Source organism: Lytechinus variegatus, chromosome 14 (genome assembly GCF_018143015.1).
Source record: "Lytechinus variegatus isolate NC3 chromosome 14, Lvar_3.0, whole genome shotgun sequence".
NCBI lineage: Eukaryota > Metazoa > Echinodermata > Echinoidea > Temnopleuroida > Toxopneustidae > Lytechinus > Lytechinus variegatus.
The window spans coordinates 5,027,052-5,048,764 of NC_054753.1; the positions used below are offsets into that span (position 1 = coordinate 5,027,052).

General features: G+C 37.1%; 1 protein-coding gene across 3 annotated transcripts in view; it reads right to left on the reverse strand.

Moving 5' to 3' along the window:
* Positions 1-2,506: 2,506 nt before the first annotated feature.
* Positions 2,507-21,713, reverse strand: part of LOC121427420 (E3 ubiquitin-protein ligase Trim36-like) — a 32,153-nt gene continuing 12,946 nt past the window's right edge. For 2 of the 3 annotated variants that reach the window (XM_041623805.1, XM_041623804.1), the window contains exons 2-10: positions 11,895-12,531; positions 11,384-11,527; positions 8,968-9,163; positions 8,269-8,415; positions 7,095-7,190; positions 6,058-6,311; positions 5,320-5,447; positions 4,315-4,677; positions 2,507-3,933 (exon numbers count right to left, since the gene is read on the reverse strand). In XM_041623805.1, coding sequence (XP_041479739.1) covers positions 3,287-3,933; positions 4,315-4,677; positions 5,320-5,447; positions 6,058-6,311; positions 7,095-7,190; positions 8,269-8,415; positions 8,968-9,163; positions 11,384-11,527; positions 11,895-12,508 — 2,589 coding nt within the window. In that variant the 5' untranslated portion in view covers positions 12,509-12,531 and the 3' untranslated portion in view covers positions 2,507-3,286. Of the gene's footprint in view, positions 3,934-4,314; positions 4,678-5,319; positions 5,448-6,057; positions 6,312-7,094; positions 7,191-8,268; positions 8,416-8,967; positions 9,164-11,383; positions 11,528-11,894; positions 12,532-20,015; positions 20,084-21,713 lie in introns of those variants that run through there. The other variant, XM_041623807.1, reaches the window with a different exon arrangement.

The window sequence follows — 21,713 nt, forward strand, 5'->3', positions numbered from 1 at the left end:
CCGGTGTGCATAGAGAACCACACCAGTTATTTTACACCGGTGTTAAATTTGTGGTGTTAGTTTTAAACCTATAGGTGTTATTACAACACATTTTGTTGTTACATTTACACCCTTTGGTGTTATGTTTAATCTCTAGGTTGTAATTTTAAAACCTCAGGGTGTGGTCCTCTATTAACACCTTTCGGTGTCAGTTTTAACACCGCAGTTTTTACAGTGTATTTTTCAGCTCTTTCTTTTTAATATATAAACATTGCACGTCATTTTCAGAGGCACTTTATCAGCAACAAATTAAGTCTACAAATAGCGAAGGTGAATTACTCGGATCGATTACAGACCAAAAGCCAAAATCTAGCACAGGTTATGCTACAAGACATTGCACACTAATTGATTCACACATAAAAAGCAAAAGGCATATTCCCATCATGTTTTGGTTAGAATGTATAAAGCGCTTTAGGTGCTATTCTTTCTATCCCATATAAAACTGTGTAATACATGTATCATAAAGTATTTAAAAACACACATAGACATGACGAAACGTCAAAATTGTATAAATATGAACGTTTGAGTAATTTGCCGAACTGCCCATACTTTTTCTTCTCCGATTATAAAAAAAAAGTTTGCACTGAAGAGAATAAAAGAGCATGAGCAATGTGCGATAGTTATTTGTACGCATGCTAAAACGCACATTATACCCTGTTCACATAGTAACTAGCAACGAAGAAAATGCTGTCATTTTCTTTATGTGCTACAGTTACAGTCATGAAGTCATAATGAACCAGCATAGCACTAATGCATTAATGCCATTTTAATTATTTCATTGTATCCAAGTGGATGAATACGAATTGTATAAATCAATACTGTTCTAAAATCCCTTAGTTCTATAATGAAATATATCACATTTAGTTTTACAGCAATATTTAATGTAGAAACATTTAATTTCTTTGAAGGGATGAGTGAAAAACTATCGAATTAAGGTACAGAATATTAGTTTTTAAAGATAAGATTAAATCAATAAAGGGGGATTAACTTTGATGATGGTAGCGGTGGTGTTGGTGGCGATGGTAGGGATGATGAAAAAGACGATGTGCGTCATGATAAAATGTTGATGAATAGAATAATGATGATAAATGACAGTGATAAATAATGACGGCAACGATGATGATAATGAATGATTTTGACGACGACGATGATGATGATGATGGGTGGTTTTGACGACGACGATGATGACGGTGATGATGATGATGTGTGTTTTGATGGAGATTGGAGTAATGCCCTGCCAATTACATCGCTTGCAATGATCGATATGGCCATGAATACACAACTGACATTAATAATAAATAGCATAATACTATAATCTTACATGGATGTCGGATAATCTTCATCATTCATTAAGGATAAAAACTAAGTTAGTACACAATATACAAATAAAATAATCAATGTAACTATCCCATAATTCTCAGGTTCATATTAGTTTCTTTTGGAGCGAAGCGATGGCCTCTGTATTTCACTGAATCAACATTAAGTAAGGTACGGTCAAATCTCAAATCAACAAAAACTGCCACATGCAGCTTTAAAAAAAAACAAATATTGTAACTCCAGTTGGCCCTAAAATCGGAAACCCTGCCATCTTTCAAATTCAATATAAAATATTTAAAAAGGCTTTTATCTTGACCGATGTTCACAATATCTAAAAATGATCTGCGTTATCACGCAAAATATAAGTTAAGGAGAGATATCAACTTTGCTCGCAATAAGCGCACAACTTGTTCATACTGACACCACTGAGTTAGAATATAGAGGGGCCTTAAAAAGCACTGAAAACCTGGGGGTTTTTTACAATAAAAAATGAATACAATGTATGTGTATATTAATGCTTTTCTTTCGTCGATTTTGCCTAGATGATTGTAACAAACACATAATAATGAATAGCAAATTTGCAATATTGTAAGATTCACAATGTATGTGTATATTAATGATTTTCTTTCGTCGATTTTCCCTAGATGATTGTAAGAAACACATAATAATGAATAGCAAATTTGCAATATTGTAAGATTCACAATGTATGTGTATATTAATGATTTTGCCTAGATGATTGTAAGAAACACATAATAATGAATAGCAAATTTGCAATATTGTAAGATTCACAATTGAATTTGTAACCTAATCTTGACCGGTAATTGATCACGAGTTTCTTGCCCAGTTCACAACGCACATAATCAACGTAAATAATCACAAAAAGAAATAAGAATGTTACAGAAGATGTGTATTTTGTATTGGTCCAAATGTTTGGAATGATCTTTGTTTATGTTGGATTCGTTTTGTGTTTAAATGAATCAGATCTAGTTTTTCAGCGATAATGTGAAAAATGTTAGGTGCTGTATAAATATGATATGTTCTGATACACACAGCTTTTTTTTCAATGTAGGGTCAATCTATGCTCCGAAAAAAAGAAGAAAATATGTGTGCAAGGAAAACGGCCATTTTAACAAAGTCTAAAGCAATGCAACATTTTGTATCATTGATTGAACAGTTACCTAGCAACACAAAGACCAAATCGAGGGGAAAAATGATAAGTGCTTGATAATGTTAAGTTATAGACTACATAATGATAACTTAATCATAACAAAGGCCTCTCGAACATTGTCTGTGAAGAGTTAGGTCTACGACTTTGGCAATAATTATTTTCAATTTCAGAATTTGGCGTTTAGTTGTATGAAAATAAATCCAGAGGTCATTGTTTGAATATACGCTGATACTAAGGTTTATTGAGATCACTTCCACATAATTAGATCAGCGACCCCCCCTAAAAAAAGAGAAAATAATAATAGCGTAATGTCATGTATCGAAGCCCACGAATGAATACAGCACATTACTCTGATAAAGCTCGTTCATCGTAAGGTAAGCCAGCGTCCCAGCCACCAGACGACTGATGATTCAAGGCAAATGCCATTGGACATTTACCATAAATGTTCGATTGTAAGAGAAGGTTGGATCCCACCAGATACCTTGATCTTCCTGATGGGAAGCGGCATTACCTCGACGAACCATCATGCGAAAAAAAAATCAATAAGATTGGTGGATCAGGGGAAAATAGCAGCGGATAGTACACCATCGCTAATTCATTCTAACTGTTCCTGACCCGACGGTGGTTAGAGCTGGTTGGATCCCACCAGATAACTTGATTTTCCTGATGGGAAGCGGCATTACCTCGACGAACCATCATGCGAAAAAAAAATCAATAAGATTGGTGGATCAGGGGAAAATAGCAGCGGATAGTACACCATCGCTAATTCATTCTAACTGTTCCTGACCCGACGATGGTAAGAGCTGGTTGGATCCCACCAGATACCTTGATTTTCCTAGAGAAAAGACATTCCTTTGAAGAACCATCGTAGAAGGACACTCTACCTGCTTCAGCGTCTAAGAGCACACCAACAACATTAGATTGAATACTACATGTCCTCGGACTCGAAGGTTTCGACGATGCCTTATTCGAGGTCTTTCGCGGTGATGACGTCGGTGACGGCAGCGTCAATTTGCCCATGCAATGTGTGACGAAAACCGTGGGATCTTGCAGCGAGACCTCGTCGTCGAGTTCGTCGCAACTGTCGTGTCCGCTGTCGCGATCTGCAATGGCGTCGCCGTCACTGCTGCGGCTGAAGCGCTCCGCCATACGCTCACTTGCTATACCAACGTGGATAGCGAGAGTGGCCTTATCAACTTGGACCTCCCAGTAGTGCTTTCCCGACGTTAGTTTCTTGTCCCCTACAAAGTGGACGGGTTCCAGTGCAATGGGCGAGGTCGGGAATGAGCCGGAGTTCGATGAAAACATGGTTGATGTTGGCGACACCAAGACCTCTTGGCCATCTTTCCGAACCTTTGATGAAATATGAGGCACGCTTGACTGGCATTGGGTCCATTTAAAAGGTAGCACTGAAAATGAAATACAGTCAGAATAATCTTAGTTCCAATAATAACTTCAGACCACTATATTCTTACATAAAAATTTCAGAATAAAAAAAGGTTCTTGTCAAATTAAAACTTGCTCATGATAAAATTTTAATGGTAATTGTTTTGAGGATACTTTTATGATAGTGCTTTGTAGTGACTGCACTACGAGTGCTGATTTTCCGTAGTTTTTTTAATTTGAATGAGAAAATCAACACTCGTAGTGCAGTCACTGTACAAGCACCGTAAGTGCTAAATTAGCACTTCATTTTTTTACAGTGTATGAGCGATAGGGGAATAAACTTGTTAAATACATACACTAAAATATAACACCTGTAATCTTTTTTTTTATTAAAGTGAATTTACCTGGAGCCGGTGGTGTTTTCAAGAGTATGCAATCGCTGGACTTGGTACCAGCCGGATTAAAAGCCTTCACTCTGAACTTGTAGGAGGTGTCCATCTCTAGATTCCTTGGCTCATACCGGCAGTCTGTCAGGTCCGAGACCTTCGTCCACTCGTCATCACTTTCAGACGCGCCTTGGTCGCCATTGCCATTGTTGAGCGGGAGACTGGTCGGTCTTTCTAAACCTTCTTCCGCCTGTTTGCTGCTTTCCAGCTTCAGGTACTCCACTGTATAAGAATCAACAGCGCCCCCGTCGGTCGATGGTATCCATTCAAGGCAGGCGTGGGGATTGGAAGCTTTTGGCTGTAATACTGGTTGTCCCGGAGCTGAAAGATAAGTACTTTTTATGTTAACAATGCATGATAAACTTTACTATCCACGGTGGCAACGCATGGACATCTAGATCAAGAAATCCCGTCAAGTTTGGTATCAACACACAATGATCGACAAAAACGACATTGGAAAAAACTGATATACATTCAAAGAAAGATAAGTACTTTTTATGTTAACAATGCATGATAAACTTTACTATCCACGGTGGCAACACATGGACATCTAGATACATTCAATGGCGCACTATTACCCATGACATTCGGTGCATTCAAGGAATTTATCCTGCCAGGTACCCATTTATCTCACGTGGGGTGAGTTCAGCACAAAATGGGTAAATATTTTGCTTAAAACACGTCATGGCTTGGTTCGAACCTACGTCCGTTTGATTGGAAGACGAGATTCGTAACCACTAGACCACGACGCCCCCTCATCCCCAAGTAAAATATCTATACCCCTGATAATAAAAATGAAAATTATGGAATCATGAGCCTGTTTTTCAGAAAAGATAGAATCATTTCCTAAATGATGATGATGATGTAAAAGGAGTGGTGAAATCATCTAAGATTTGAAACTGATTTGGCATTTAATCCGACTTTGCAGCGGATCGCAGTATCAGGTGAGCTTTTGATAGTTACCTTTGATGAAATCAAGTTCCCGAAGAGATTTGAGAGCACATGTCGAGTCTAGCTGGAAGTCACCAAATGTCTCGTAATTTTCACACATCTCCTCTGTTTGCTTGAGCGACTTGGCCGTTTGCACCAATCTGTGAAGAAAATCAAGAAAAAAAAGTGTATAGATGGATTTTGCTTTGTCATTGGTGATTTGATGAAAGGTACAGAAAGACAAACATTCCTGAAATCGGATCTAAGAAAGATTCAAATAAAAAGATCAAAATTGATCGCATTTGGGGAAACGCTAACGCATTACACGTTTTTGGTTTTCATTACACCTCCAGACCAATCAGTATCGACTCTGTAAAAAGCATGACGACGTAACTCTGTATTTAACCTGCAGAAAAAATTCGCATGTTCTACATCAAGGCTATTTTTTACAGACCCGATGTCAAGAACATTCATGTCCCACTCCGAAAGTCCATAGCTCAGGACGTAGAGTTCCCCTTCATATGTAGGTTTGGGTGATATCATTCACCCATAAAAGCGATGAATTAATATTTACAAGATTTCAAGTTTTGTTTTACAAATAAATAAAGTATGGAAGTAAATGCATGATCAGATTGCTTTATAGAATATCAATGTGGTAGTGTCTATCTTGGAATTGATTTGGTTCATATTTGCAGATACCGTTGGAAAATAATTATCATTCATAGATATGTACAAACATATACCATATTCATGAGAGATATCAATACAAACCTTCCAACGAGAGGTTTGGCAGCTTGTACAAACATAGCCTTGTCAGTTTCCTTCAGCAGTTCAGAAGCCAGGTCGGCAACGCTGCATCCCTGGAGGACATCCTTGTAGGTGTCCAATACTTTGCGGATGTTCTGTGTCCTTTGGGTCACCTCCTCAGACGCCCTCTGCGTCAAGTCAGTGTGTCTTTCGCTGAGCGTTGATTGTAACAGTTCCAAGGCTTCAGCCAACGCCTTCTGCATTGCGCCTGCACTCTCCTACAAGCAAAATCATGTAATAAGTCGCGACATAAGATATTGAAGAACTAGATTGTGTATAGAGACATATTATATTCGATGCATGAATATATCACACTTGTCAAGCTGCTCCAGCAATTGAAGATGTTTACACTCTTCCTTTAAGGAATCTAGAACATTATAGAAAGATACTACCCACACAAATTCACTATGTCAGTCCACTAACCATGTTAACAGTATCCAAATTGAAACGGGCATTAATTAAAAAAAACAAGATACAAAATCAATAAATTTCATAAATAAGTATGCCTTGTATGAGAGGGAAGACAAGACAGACATTGCTTAATCTAAATTAAGATTTAAAAAATCATTCAGCAGCAAGGATGTGAGCACAGCTTTCGTTTCGTTTACCACTACTGCAATATTTCTAAACATCAACAACCAGTGAGTAACAGTGGGTAAGATCGCACTATCGTCCTGCATATCATCCATTCAACGAAGAAAATGATCAACAACCTATATTAGCTATTTCTGTATACGATTAGCCATTATGGCAGTTGAATAATATTCTTCGACCGTATAGGTTTTACCAACACTTAGGGGTCGTTTCATATAGCTGTTCCTAAGTTACAGCATGATTTTAGGTATAATGGCGACTTTTGCGAAATAAATTTGTTCATTTGTAGATGACTTAGCACCTGAGAGTGTTCCAGTTATGCATAAGGTCGAACGTAACTTTGCAAACACCTTTAATTATTACACACCACCCTGGATGAAGATAGAGGATATCCTGCTATGACTTACTTCAATAGAAGATGAAATCCTCTCAAGTTTCTCCACCTGATCCGTGATGTTTTGCCGCCGTTTTGCAATGGCACTGATCGTCTGTTCCATCTTTTCCTGAAATAAAAAAAACGGACATGATATCATTCAAATGATATAATCGACAAGATCACACTAATCAACACAAGTATAAAATGTTTGATTTGAAAATTTATCAGCTAACCCAAGATCACATACTTTGACAGAATTAAAGTTACATTCAGTGATCAGATTTATACAAAATATTACATGCATCGTAAAAATATTTTGCACAGAACATCACACTCGTACTGTTTATTATTTTTCGGCACTTAAAAACGCATAATACTCTATCAATTAAAGAAAAAACTCCAGAGATTATATACAAATCCAGTTTTCGTTGTAATCCAACCGGCTGACCAGTGTATCGAATGGCGACTAAACCTATTCACTATAACGACGATCAGTGGCAGATACAAAGAAGAATGTTTGTTCATTGGTTAGATTTATATGAACTCGTTTTTGCATGCATCATGGAATCAAAATTTCCCTTTGGGCACACTTAAGTATCTCAAGTGTATCTCCAAGTTTCTTCATTGTACTTATTCAAGACTCCATAGAGAATAGAGTCAAGGCTTTTCGTGCTGCATCGCTAAACATCAACAAGATCGATTGGAAAGTGGACCATGATGGCTATCTGAGATGATGAGCACAAGGTCCAGTACTTTGATATAAAACCCGGGATAAAACCTGACCAAGCCCGAAATTTACAACGTTACACTCAGTACTTGATAGAGACTATAACCGATTATGATAAACACTTGAAACAAAATAAAACTTGATAATCCAGAGAGAAAAATTGGGGTGTTTCCTGTCGGATCTGCACGAATTTGCCATGCATGCATCATGAAATCCAAATTTGGAGACAATAGTCATGATCATGATGATAGTAACCCTGAAGGGATTATTATACAAATCTCCGTCGAGAATTGAACCTTTGGTAATTCATAAGATATCTTGGCAATATCCATCTGCCTGCAGATGTATTATTTCGGTGCCAAAATACCATAAACATGGACAAACTTTAAGGCATCATTATTGCCGAATAATACCAGTTCAATGCCAATCATTGACAGTGACTTAATTCCCAATTGTAATAAAGTTAAACAATTATTACCTTCATTGCAGCGTATTTTCTTTCTATGATGGAAACTTTGTGATCGGCATGTGACCCGCTGAACTTGCACCTGTGGCAGATTGGTTTATGACATCCCTCACAGTACATGGTGATCTTCTCTCCATGGTGATCATTGCACATCAGGGTCTATACAAGAATGATCATAGTAACAAGTTATAAATAATTAAAACAAAATATTGATGAAGTGCTACTGATTAATCCGATATTTCTTAAAATACTTGATTTGATAAAAGGCAAAGGGCTTAAATACCTATTATGGTTATAGTTTAACTTCTACTCCATGTTACCTTCATAGATATACCAATACAGAACTGGAACACCCGTCAGATAGCACATAATTTTCAAACATTATGATAATGAGGTTTTGTTCGTATCCAAACCCTTAATTTGAGTTGATTTTCCCTGAGACCTATTAAAGCTCTTGCTTCAATAAAAATAAACTTATATAATAATCACCCCCATAGTTTACCTTTGAGCTAGTGACCATCTAGCCGCCTTTGGAACTGAAATGAAAATAATTTCAGGTTGCCTAAAGGCTTACATCTTCTACATATTTTCTTCTTTCCCAATTTGAATCATGAATTGGCAATTTTTGGTGGTCACTGGTCCTATTGGCATCAGTGCCTTAGACGATGCAACAAGATGTAGCGCTATAATTTTCAGATTGGATTAACATACCTTTGGTCTGTAGTTATAGGTGGGACCAATGCAGACATGTTGAGCTCGTGGTGTCCCCCAAGGATGATATATGGCGAAGCACTCCGTACAGTAAGGTGACTTACAATCCAGACAGCTTTTGGCTGCATCCTCAGGCGGTTTTTTCTTGCAAGAGCCACAGGGGATACTAGCGGCCTTCTTGGCTGCCAACTTATACCTGATGAAGATATTATGAAAGAAATACAGACGTAAAGGTGATATGATCCGGGCTAATGGTTCCATTACTCACCATATAACATAATTTTTCTCTCTGTAGGTCTTTACAATTTTGGTAATCGTTAAGTAAGCCTACTACAACCGCTCTCAGTCTTGAAAAAACATTTTATCGAAATACCTCAACGACGGGCCCATTGGCCAAAGCACGGAAGAGAATATTAATCTACGTGATATAATAATGAAATATGAAGGAAAATCGGCCAGGCTTCCAAGTGAAACTACGCAATAATACTTACATCATCATTTCGAAACTATTTATTTTTCTTCGTTTTTTTCATGTATTATCGTTCTTCGTAATGGTCTCATATCGCGAAACGACTTATGTAGAATTTCAATGAAATGTCAACTTCGAAATGGGAGTGGCAGCAAGGATAGCTGAATAAGAATTAATCCCACGCACATACTTCAGCTTACATTTACGTATTTGGCTTTGAGACAAAGAATATCTTATTACCCCCAATTATGATATCAGTAATTAATCTCCGTTGGTTTGACGCAGATCTGTAGCTGCAGCCGAATTCTTTGGGCAGTTCATGAACTCTCTCAGTTTGATGTGTTTGGGGCTGTTTGGCATGCTTGACGCAAACACACACCAAGTAACCTCATAGCCACGAATTCATTCACGTACAAATCATGCACACACATCTCACCCACACCCAACCAACATGTACCCAAAGCACAAGCTATAAACCGCAACGCACACACTCACACACACACCCACACGCACCCTCACTCACACACACACACACACTTGCACCCTTCCAAACAAACAACAAAATATGTACACACTAATTGACACTGTCATGGGTGGGTGCTGTACAATGCCTCGTGAAAGTTCAGGAATGTCGTGGGTGAAAAGACAATGTATGAAATTCTGACATGCCAATTGCGAAGCTAAATGACATTGGCCCTGACATATTCATTAGCTTGGAAGTTGTTTATAGTTTAGTTTTGCTGTTGTCTTTCAATACAGAATGTATTATTTCATTATCCTTACGTCCTTCCCATATCTTGCTATATATATACAAGAGTTAACACTTAACAGTAGCGTGAATCTGACCCAATTTCTACAAAAAAATAAAGTTTAGGCCTGATAAATGGTTACCCGAGCTAAACCTATACAAAGGCACGAGCTTCCTTTATTATTCAAACTTCCTAAGTAGGCTATATATGTTTCGTCCGAAACCAAATCTGTGAGGATTGGCAAAAAGATCGATATCAAATTCCCAAATAATGTTTGAAGCAAACAAGCCCAAAATAAAAACATTGGACCTCGACATCTAATAAAACTTCTTATTGAAAGGCAGAGTAAAATGGAAAATCTGGTAGGTGTTTTGGTGAATCTGATGAGTAAAAAAATCGCATTGTCGAAAAGCCATCCACATCCTACATGTCCTACATTAACTTTGTTTAAACGTTAATGATACTCTTTCTCTAAGTGCCCTGCACCGGATTTACTCTTACCCCTCTCCTTTTCATGTTGTCCGTGATCAAAGCAAACATAACTGTTTCTGATTCTGGACGAAGTTATGCTAGATCGTCCTTGCTGATATACAAACACATTCAGAAATGATCCAGCAGGTTTTGGACATGGTCGTGCTTGAATCTCACTGCCGAACTTGATCATCTTGATCAAGCCCAGTAAGATAATCAGTTAATCTTCCATAATCATCGTCAGTCTTCCTTAATCAACATTGCTCTTGATACCTTCTTAAACATTTCGGAAGCAGGAGGTTGTCGAGCCCCAATTACATTACCGAGGTCATAGAGGTGGGCCGAAAAGTAAAAAAAGAATCTTAATTGACCCTCATCCTCAAGATCACATCTGCAGTGGGCCCTAGTCAGCATACTGACTCCGTTTTCGAGACAGCTGGAATAACCAAAGCTTGAATTTGATTGATCGAGACTGAGAGAACACATCAATAGCGGTCAGAATCTATCTGATCTTAGTTAGATCTAAACATACCGAAACAAGATAATGAGCGTGCTGATAAGGCGCGCAGCAATGGATGTTACTTTTGCGGAAATGGCTTTGATGTTTGCCTGGTCTTATCACGCATTAAAACGAGTCTATGACCTTAAAATGAACATGACGTTTGTATCGACCTCTCCTGATCAAGACGGACTGCCTGATACTGTTTTCAAATAACTCTTAATTTACCTGTCGACAACGACCTCCAAGGCGAAGTTCCTGAAGAGACCATTGATGCCTTTATCTCCCAGATGAACTTCCTCATCGCAGGTCGGGCAGTGGATCGATGTTGCCGTCGGGCCATTCAGTTTTCCCGTCGATGGTGTTCTTCCTCTGTGAGTCAAAGTAATGATAAACATTTTTTTTTCGATCACGAATTCATCTAGGATGAAATTACATATATCAGTTATATAAAATGGTTGGACAACTCTAGAGCAGAAGCTATCCAACAACCAATACAAAGAAGATTCGTCGACAGTTTAAGATTTCATTTCTTTGTGAGCTTTTCATAAAGATATTACAGAAAGTCGTCTCTTCGTCTTCTCAGAACAACATGCTGAGGAGAGCATATCGTTTATTTATTTGGGGGGAGATGGGGTGGGATATGGGTAGGAGATTGAGTGATCAATGAATGAGAAAAGATCTGGGTCATTTTACATTCTCCATCGGTTTAATTTTAAATTTCCGACAAGGTTCTCACCTCATTCCAAGCGTTCCACTGAAAGAATCTGATCTGCTTCCCAGACTGGTAACGCTACCCGTGGATCCTTTTCGTCCCCTTGGAGTCTCAAGTGGACCAGTCATCGCATCACCTCTGGGTGAATCGGGACGAGAGGATTCAGAAATAGGCGATTCTGGCCTCGATCCTAATCCTGATGTGCCAAGCTTTTTGGACTTCGTGCCAACTTTATCCCTTGGCGTAATCGGACCAGAACCCGTCACACTCTTCCTTTCCCGGAACGATCTCCTCATCGAACTCCTGTTCGCCGTGTTGAAGCCTCCGCCGGGCGTGTCCAACGGAGAGGTGGGCGTGCTCGATAGTGACGTCAGCGACAACTTTCGGGACTTGCGATTGGCTGCTGCGCTGCTCGGTCTCGAGGAAGTGGGCGTGGTCGTCTCATGGTTGGTATCGACTGACTGGAGACTTTCGCTGGAGGCGTGGAAGCTGCAACGTCCGGAGTTACCGGTGAGCTGTGCCTTGGCACATCGGTGGCACACATTGTGATTGCATGGAAGAAGGAGTGGTGTGGTGAAGTAATCATTGCAGATCGGACAGATGAGCTCTCGCTCGAGGTGCTCCATGTTACTAGCCATGGTGGAAAGACGGTTTACAATATCTGCAGAAAATTAAGAAAAATGAAATGTTAAAAAAATGAAACGACTTGCAATGGAGAAAACTAATCCCAGAGTCTAAAAGCAGTTATCATTGCCTCATCATGCTAAAAAATAATCCAAATTGGTAATGTAATTTTATGTAAACAATAACCGAAAAATAAAGTGTCAGAGTGATCAGTTCAGGTCCAAAAACTTATCAAGACGGATTAATATACGCGAATAGAAGACAGAGATATGATTCTGATATATTGCACGAACACGTCATATTCTATCATCCCTAGTAAGAACTTTTCGGAGATCCATGCAGAGATTCGAGACCAAATGAATTCAGGTGAGCAGTTACCCAACGAGGTTTTGATCCGATCAGAGGTTCTGTTCGATCATCATGATCATGAACCCCTCACATGATATGATCAACACCAGCATCAGCTTGGGAACATTAGTCATTTCGATCTTAGGGCCTATTTAATTAACTCAGCTATACATTTTATGTCCCCTATTACATAGAAGGATTGAACAATATAAAAGATCAGGGGTAGTTTGATTTGGAGATGGGTCAGGTGTCGTCGGCGGTTTATGATGTCACTGTACGTATTGACTGCTTCCGTCTGACTCATTAAATCTGGCCAGACTACATGGAGTTCAGAGAACATTTTGGTGGGCCGTTGGAAGGGTTAATTGCAGATTGGTCTACAAATATTTCGTCTACTTTTCGTTCAGTCTTATGCGATATGGTCTCACCGTCTGGTCCATTGGCGTACAGATGGTGGGGGGGGGGGTCACTTGTGAGCGCTTACCCCCTCCCCCCAAAAAATCACGACAAAGAAAAAAAAAAGACAAAGGGGAAAATAAAGAAAGAGGGGACGGTTAAATATTTCATTTTCTGAATACAACGTCGAAATCTATTACCAAATTTTTTTTTATAAAAGTTTCGAACTATTTGCCCCATCCCGATACCCCACTAGCCCTCTCAAAATATTTGGTCTAATTGCGATTTGGCATATTTATCACTTTGCTTAAATTCTAGTTGGCTTTACCCATTTCATCGAATATCCGTTTGGTCTAACATCACTTGGTCGACATGGTAAGATGGAGTTATTGATCAAATTCTCATTTTTACAATAAAAAATACCAAGCAGCTAAAGTGGTAATAAAATCACTACTAAACATGCTAAATGTGTATTGCAACAGGTGTAGTGTAGACGAAACATCGAGTAGACAATAGACATAATTATGTAGAAACTTTCTACTGTTTGAAGAAGGGAGGGGGGGGGTTGTCGGCAGATAGTCTACTCAATACGGTCAAAGATCTACGTGATATCATCAAATCATTAATAATGTACGTAACGAAGGGGGGGGGGGGGGGTAAAGTGAAAGGTGACACGTTGACGCATCCAAGGAAGTATGCTTTGGAGGTTTGACAGAATTTTTCTGGTTTCCAATCGAGTTGAGTCAAACCTCAGACAAGAACAGAGATGTTACTCATCAATAAATTAAATTTGACACATGACATATTACAAGTTGAACCAAGAATAATTAAAGGAACGAGAACAAGAACTTTGCAATCTGACCGGCTACACATAGTTATGAAACAATATTAAATTGGGCAAAAGTTCGAGTCTGCACCCGAACAGCATCCGAATTCGACAAATAGGGAAACACTCAGCTCGAACAAGTACATGAAATATAAATCTTAACAGCATAAGTTTCACAAAAATCGTGTTGAAGGAGGAAATCAAAACCGTAATAAAAAACAAGGATTGTATGGAAAGAAGGGTACTGATATGTCACACACATTATTATTTTTTTGTATCAGAAATATGAGATTAATAACGATTCACTGTGATCGTGATCAATGATCCAATATCCAATGTGAAAATAGGTTTAATAGACCGTTGTATTCAGACATTGCACCCACGATACAACATAGACTTCTTACACAATGATAAAAGTTGATAGTAAGCATGGTAAGAGAATTGAAAAAAAGAATACAAAATACATTGACGCACTTTAGATTAGATATATCTTTATCACGAATAAATGATGAAAGCGTGTAAAATTCCATTTCTGTTAATATGTTGTCATCAGACATAAGCAAGCAACGAACACAGTAATCATAATATGCTTGTTACCATTCGGGTAAACGCAATCTGATGTATATAAATTTCAGTAGATAACAAGAGGCAACGAATTCCGTATACGAACTTACCACAGCCTGAGCATATTCATAGATAAATGAAATTGATTGCATATCCGACTACAAACGTGTGATAGGTAAATGGTTAACACTTGATGTCACAACATGTAGCTGTCTTGAACGTTCGTAGAAGATAGTCTTCTCCGAATAATCTAGCAGTAAAAGCGTAATCAAAAGCGAATGGTAAATCATTTCGAGCACGGAGACAGCGGATTAACAGCTATGAGATATGAATTGATTATGATTAGCGTGCACACTAACGAGATCGAGTGAATTTGTATCACCTAAATTGAATTAATTTGGTACAAAGTCATCAAGCTTCTGCCAATCATTGTTCTGACTCAATGCGTGAAATATTCAATCGGTCTGCGTTGAGGCGTGTCCCACTACATACATAACTCAATAGACTGAAAAATCTAATTATCAAAGCTTCTGGATATATGCATTAATAATTATAATAGCACTCTGAAAAATATAATGTATTATCATGATTATTATAATCATTAATATAAACATATGCTTCGCAGAGGGAGAGGTATAAAGTAAACACATTGAAAAATTAAAAAGGAACATTATTGTTTTTGCATAATTATGATTATTATTATCATTATTATTATCATTAATATTATTGTTATCATTATTATTATCATCACTATTATTATCACTATTATAATTACAGCATCTCACCAGTATTATTATTATTATTAAAAGTAGTAGTAGGAGGAGCAGTAGTAGTAGTGGTGGTAGTAGTAGTAGTAATAATATTAGTAGTAGTAGTAGTAGTAGTAGTATCAGTAGTAGTAGTAGTAGTAGTAGTAGTAGTAGTAATAGTAGTAGTAGTAGTAGTAGTAGTAGTAGTAGTAGTAGTAGTAGTAGTAGTAGTAGCAGTAGCAGTAGTAGTAGTAGTAGTAGTAGTAATAGTAGTAATAGTAGTAGTAGTATAGTAATAGTAGTAATAGTAGAAGTAGTAGTAGTAGTAGTAGTAGTAATAGTAGTAGTAGTAGTATAGTAATAGTAGTAATAGTAGAAGTAGTAGTAGTAGTAGTAGTAATAGTAGTAATAGTAGAAGTAGTACTAATTGTAGTAATAGTAGTAGTTGTTGTAGTAATAGTAGTAACAGTAGTAGTAGTAGTTGTAGTAATTGTAGTAATAGTAGTAGTAGTTGTACTAATTGTAGTAATAGGAGTAGTAGTTGTACTAATTGTAGTAATAGTAGTAGTAATTGTAGTAATAGTAGTAGTAATTGTAGTAATAGTAGTAGTAATTGTAGTAATAGTAGTAGTAATTGTAGTAATAGTAGTAGTAATTGTAGTAATAGTAGTAGTAATTGTAGTAATTGTAGTAGTAACTAGGAAGAGAGTGTGTGTTAGAGAGAGGCGATCGGAGATGTGGGAGAAAAGAGAGGAGGGATGGGGTAGAAAATGATATGGTAAAGAGGGTGGCGGTAGATTTGGAAGATGTTTTAAAAAAAATTCATGTTTAATCCTGTTGAATTAAGATCTATCTTTATTCATCTTTTGATTAAAATCCATATCATTCATGTGGTGCAAAGAATGGTATTTTTTGTATACTTAAATTGTTTTTAGAATTATCACTGTCAATTGTAAATATTATTGTTATCTGAAACTAGTATGGTAAATTGGAATTTACATTGTAAATTTTGTTAATTTATTTGAAATTATCCTCATGTATGAGCAACTAATATGCCTTTTTTATTGTGAATTCAATGGCAATTCAGTCTTCGGGTGCAAATTGGATAAAATATATCACAAATCTTGAAGTTTGAAAAGAGTAATAAAAATAATGTGCGATTCCACATCCAACTTCAAAACGTTTCTCTCCCCCAACGTAATTGTATCGCTTTTTATTTTAAAAGAATGAAAATAAAATTTCGCCACGATACCCGCCAGCTGTGTGCTTTTTTTACGTCATGTGTGTTTGATTTTCAGGTTCAAACACGGTGTGAAAAACTAACATATTACTACATCGAGAAATGGAGACGAGAAACAAGAAACGTGTATTGTTGAGAGCACTGCAGCTGTAGCTATACCGAGAGACGTTTTTTTCAATAATGGCGTGTCCAGTGGTAGAAGGAAGTATGTCGACCTTTCCTCGTAATATGTCCATATTTCCTTGCCGGCAATTGCATTTTCTTTCCATTTTTTGTGCTGAAAACTAGCACTAATATAGCTGATTTTATGTTGTTCGTTTGGGTCTCAAGTTGTGTATCATTCAATGGTGAATGGATATTTACGAATATTTGATTTTAAGCACAGGATAGTCATGTTGATGACGACGACGACGATGATGATGATGATGAATGATGTTCATGGTGCTTCTGCTGCTGCTGATGATGTTGATGATGCTGATGATATTGATATTGATGATGATGACGATGATGACGACGATGATGATGATGATAATGATGGTGTTGATGGTGAAGACGATGAAGATGATGATGGTGATGATGATGATGACGATGAAAGTGATGATGACGATGCTGTCGATAATGTTAATGATGTTGATGTAAATATTGCGGGTGATGATAGTAGCTGATGACTGTGATTGTCAGGTCAATGTATGTTGGTGGTGACTGATAGTGCCGCGGAGGTGGTGGTATATAATGATGATAACGATGACGGCCACGATAAATATAAAAAAATTACAAACGTTCACATATTTAATATCTTCTTTATAATCTTATCGCGTCATTGTATTTGACTTACTTTACTGCAAGATCGTCGGCCAAAATGAGAACATTTTCCACAGAAATGCTATTGGAGCCCATTTTATATAAATATATGTTTAAGGATGACGAATCACGTTCCTCGAAAACATAGCATACACTTTACCCACCGTTGATCCCGGGGCGTTGATTCAGATACATAAGAAATTCTCAATTAGAAGAAAGGGCACCTATTACCTTTTAACATCGTCATCATATACGGAGAGTCGACAATGGAAACACAATAGACGTGTGTCTAGGGGACTTCATTCATTTAAAATGTCAAACGCCTTACTGCCATGTACACAAACGAACCATATAACGAGCAGAATATAACAATGTATCGAATTCATCAATACTGCTGGACCATATTGGACACTCTTTTGTGGGAATACAATTTTTTTTCATCACGTTCAAATGAACGTGTCAAATATTCATCCAAATAATGTATACAATGTTCTTAAAATGATTAAAAATGATATAGTTAAAAATGAAATGTACAGATCAACATGAGAGAGAATGTGGAGAGAAAAGAGAGTGGAACAAAGAGACAATGCAGTTGTGGCAAAGAGAGGGAGAGATAGAGAGAGAGAGAGGGGGTGGGGAGGGGTGTAAAATATATAGGAAGCATAGGGAGTTTGAGGTGAGAGGGATTTAAAAGAAAAATCATCGGTAAAAAAAGAAACACGTTTTAAGCTGAAAGATCTTAAATAGCAACGTCTAGAACAAGTGAAATAGAAACTTAATTACATAAAACTAACTAATTACATAAAACTAACAAATTGAATTACACACACAAGAAACTAATAGTGACCCATTGAAAGCCCGCCGACGTTATATTAAAAAGTGTTTAATAGTTGTCAAAATATGGATACAATAATGCTGTTTTTCGCTCTTGCGCATCGACAGCCATCTAATCAAATTGACAGAATTTACATTCTAACAGAGGAATTGTCAATTTAATTTACAATATATCCTACTCACTCCTCTTATCATCTCATTTCATTGGTATTATATTTTTCAATCTCTTACATTGTTCAATGATCACAGAATTCAAATTCGCGATCAATATCATTTATATTCAAGTCCCTGGATAAAAAAGATCGCGTACCGTTATTCTTTCCACTCTATCCATTTTAATCAAAACGTCGATGTAATCAACTTCGTATTTTTCAAAATTAATGTAAATTTGGAGCGTGAAAAAGTGATGGCACTTTCAAAAAGACATTTGCATAGAATTAGAAAGTGTGTACTCTATGATTAAAAAAGGATATTTCCAACCTTACATTGTGGTATTTTTTATGTTGAATTATATTTTCGCTATGCGTTACAGAATTCATAATCCAACGAATTTGCCTTATCTTGTTTGTTGTAATCGACATTGAAATCACGAATATTATGATTTCGTTTTTGCTCAATTCACCAGTAACATGAATTAAGTAAAAACAGACAAATTTATTGCAATTCCAGTCTAAATGGACGAGATAGTTTTATAAAGAAAGAAAGAAAACAGCTGAAATTCTGATAAAAAATGGGCAATCAACGATAAAAGTTGAATCAGCACTCCTATCACCCACTTGCATTTAGAATTGGCCTCATTTATTTAGGTAAGTTTGTTTTTAGAGATTGCATTACTATTTAGATTTATTAAGCATTGTGTAATTATGAAATTTATTTACACTATTGCACTTGTAAAAGATTCTGCAATTCAGCCTCTGGCTGTGAGTGAATTCTTCAATAAACCTTGACCATTTGTCATTACTTCTAATGATCGTGGAAATGTTAGGACCTACTCTTTCTTTTGCTCCCGTCCTCCATTCTACTGTCAATTTTGTTATATATATTTATACCGTTTACAAAAAAAAAATTGTTTTAGTACTTAGTCTTCTACAATGGCATACTGATGGAGGGGTGGGTGAGGGAAGCCCCTATATCCATAAAATTCAAATGAATCAAATTCTGCTCTATATGCTCTAGTTGTTTTCAATGCATTGCTAAAATGATATTTTTATACCATTTTCGCCCCTTCTTAAAAAAAGCAATATACAGATAGAAAAGATCTCGTCCGCTTATATTTCATAACAAAATGCGTTTTGGTAATATTCACGCTTGATTTTCATGATTGATTGTACATTGTAGTCAATGCAATCAAATGTGTCTACGATCATTGCTAAGCTTTGTCTTACGGACCCCTGATCTCAACATTTCATACTGTATACTGATTTAAAGGTATTCTTTCTAACCAAAACTGCTTCATTGCTTGTATATATTAATTTTAAAATATGAGAGGACAAATAAATATCTTGAATTGTTATAAAACAATAGTGGAACCCTTTTGTCCCGCATTTGGAATCCTCGAGAAAAACGATTCGAAAACAGGTTCTTTACAGGCTCAAGAACCTTAAATGGTTAAAAGAACATAACGTTCCAAAGTGGCTGTTTAAGGGAATTAACCTTTATAACCTTTTAAGAAACTTTAAAAGGTTTCAAATAAAGGGCAAGCATAGAAATGACAGGATTCTCTAAGAACCAGTTTTCTCTAAGAGTGTAAGCCCAACACTTACCATCTTGACACCATGTTTTCGAAACAATGAAGGCACCAAGATCCAACTTGAAAAATCCCGACTGAGCCCCCTCCTCATCATCCCCTTCATCATCATCTACATTCTCCTCCGCTATATAATCCAAAACATCTTCATCAGTAAATCCAATATCTTCCATGATGGTGGAATTAGTGTGCTTCAAATGAGTAATAATATCACGTATTTCTATCTGTCGTAGTATTTTAAAATGTTATGTACTACAACTGGATTCCGAAATAATATAGGCGCCATTTACAGTCAGAAGAATATGCCATCTTTGCAAGGAATATTGCAAGCGCGTGGTATTGCTGACGTATCTGATCTTGCAGAGAAAGGGCTGATTTCAGGTCCTTTTTCAAATTCTGCTTTTTCTTTAAAGTTTATGGTTTGGTAAATAAAAACGTATTTCATGATACGTAATCCTTTCGGTAATAATCTCAATTACACCTCTCCAGATTCAATCCAAGTGATTTGATGATGTGTATCCACAATGCTTGTGTCATGTACTTGTCTCGAAAGGAAAGTCTGCGTTATACCACTGCGGTATACGTCTATAAAATTGACAGGATTGATACGATGAATGATATCCCTCCTCTCTACTTGAAAATTATAATTTCATTCTTTTGTTAAAAAACTAGCGTCGCGACATGACAAGGACGCATCGACTCCCTTAATAATGAAATAAGGATAAAATCATCATCATCGCGATGTTTTACTTCCTATGTGTAAAGAACACGGAGAGAGATTTCCAAACGTTGAATGGACTAAGGAAAGCATTTCGAAATAGTAATCTCGCCACCCTCAATTCCAACCAGTTGTATCGTCTTGTGGAATTTCCATTACTGAATGCTTCACTTTATCTTTCTCTACTAAACAGACTCCAGAGGAATGGTAATCTAAAGCTCAGTGAAGTTCATATAGCATCAATGGTATAACGAAATCCAAATCTACACTGTCTTCTCCTGGGCGTGGTTACAAACATGAATACACTTGGTATCAGTGTCACCATATAAAGAGTGGTAAAAACACCTGTAAGTCAGTTTACCATCTTCCATCAAAACATAAGATTCACAATTCATTAGTATCAAACTGATGAAATAATTCGATATTGAGACACAAGCGATTAAAATCCTCTGAGCGATTGCGAAACAAGATACAAAACACCACAACCACTTGCTAGCTGATCATAAAGCTCCAATGGAGCAAAGGGCACATAAATGTACTCATATAATCATAAAAAATATGCATATTGCCATCGCGCGTCATAGTTGTAATGTACATTCGTGTACTGACGGTGACGATGAGCGGTTTCGGCGGCAAAAGGCACGTCTGAAATATTGACTGTCAACATACGGGCAGACGACCGAGCACCTGTAGCAAGCGACGATGAAGAGGCTTTCAAGTGCGTTTCCATGGTAACATGCCGTACCGGGTGTGACAAAAACTGGGTCTACACCAGCTCCATCAATGATTTACAATTTGATTTCAAAGTATTCTTTCGACATAATGAAACTTTTTTTAATATTAATATTCCACATTCGCGGAATTGGAACTGGAAATTTCCAACGCGTACCGGCAAGGGGTCCTTATTCAATCGGAGATGATATTCATTATTTTAATTAAACATCACCTTTTAATTAGAAATATTAAAAAGTAATAATCATATTGCTACATTAACAT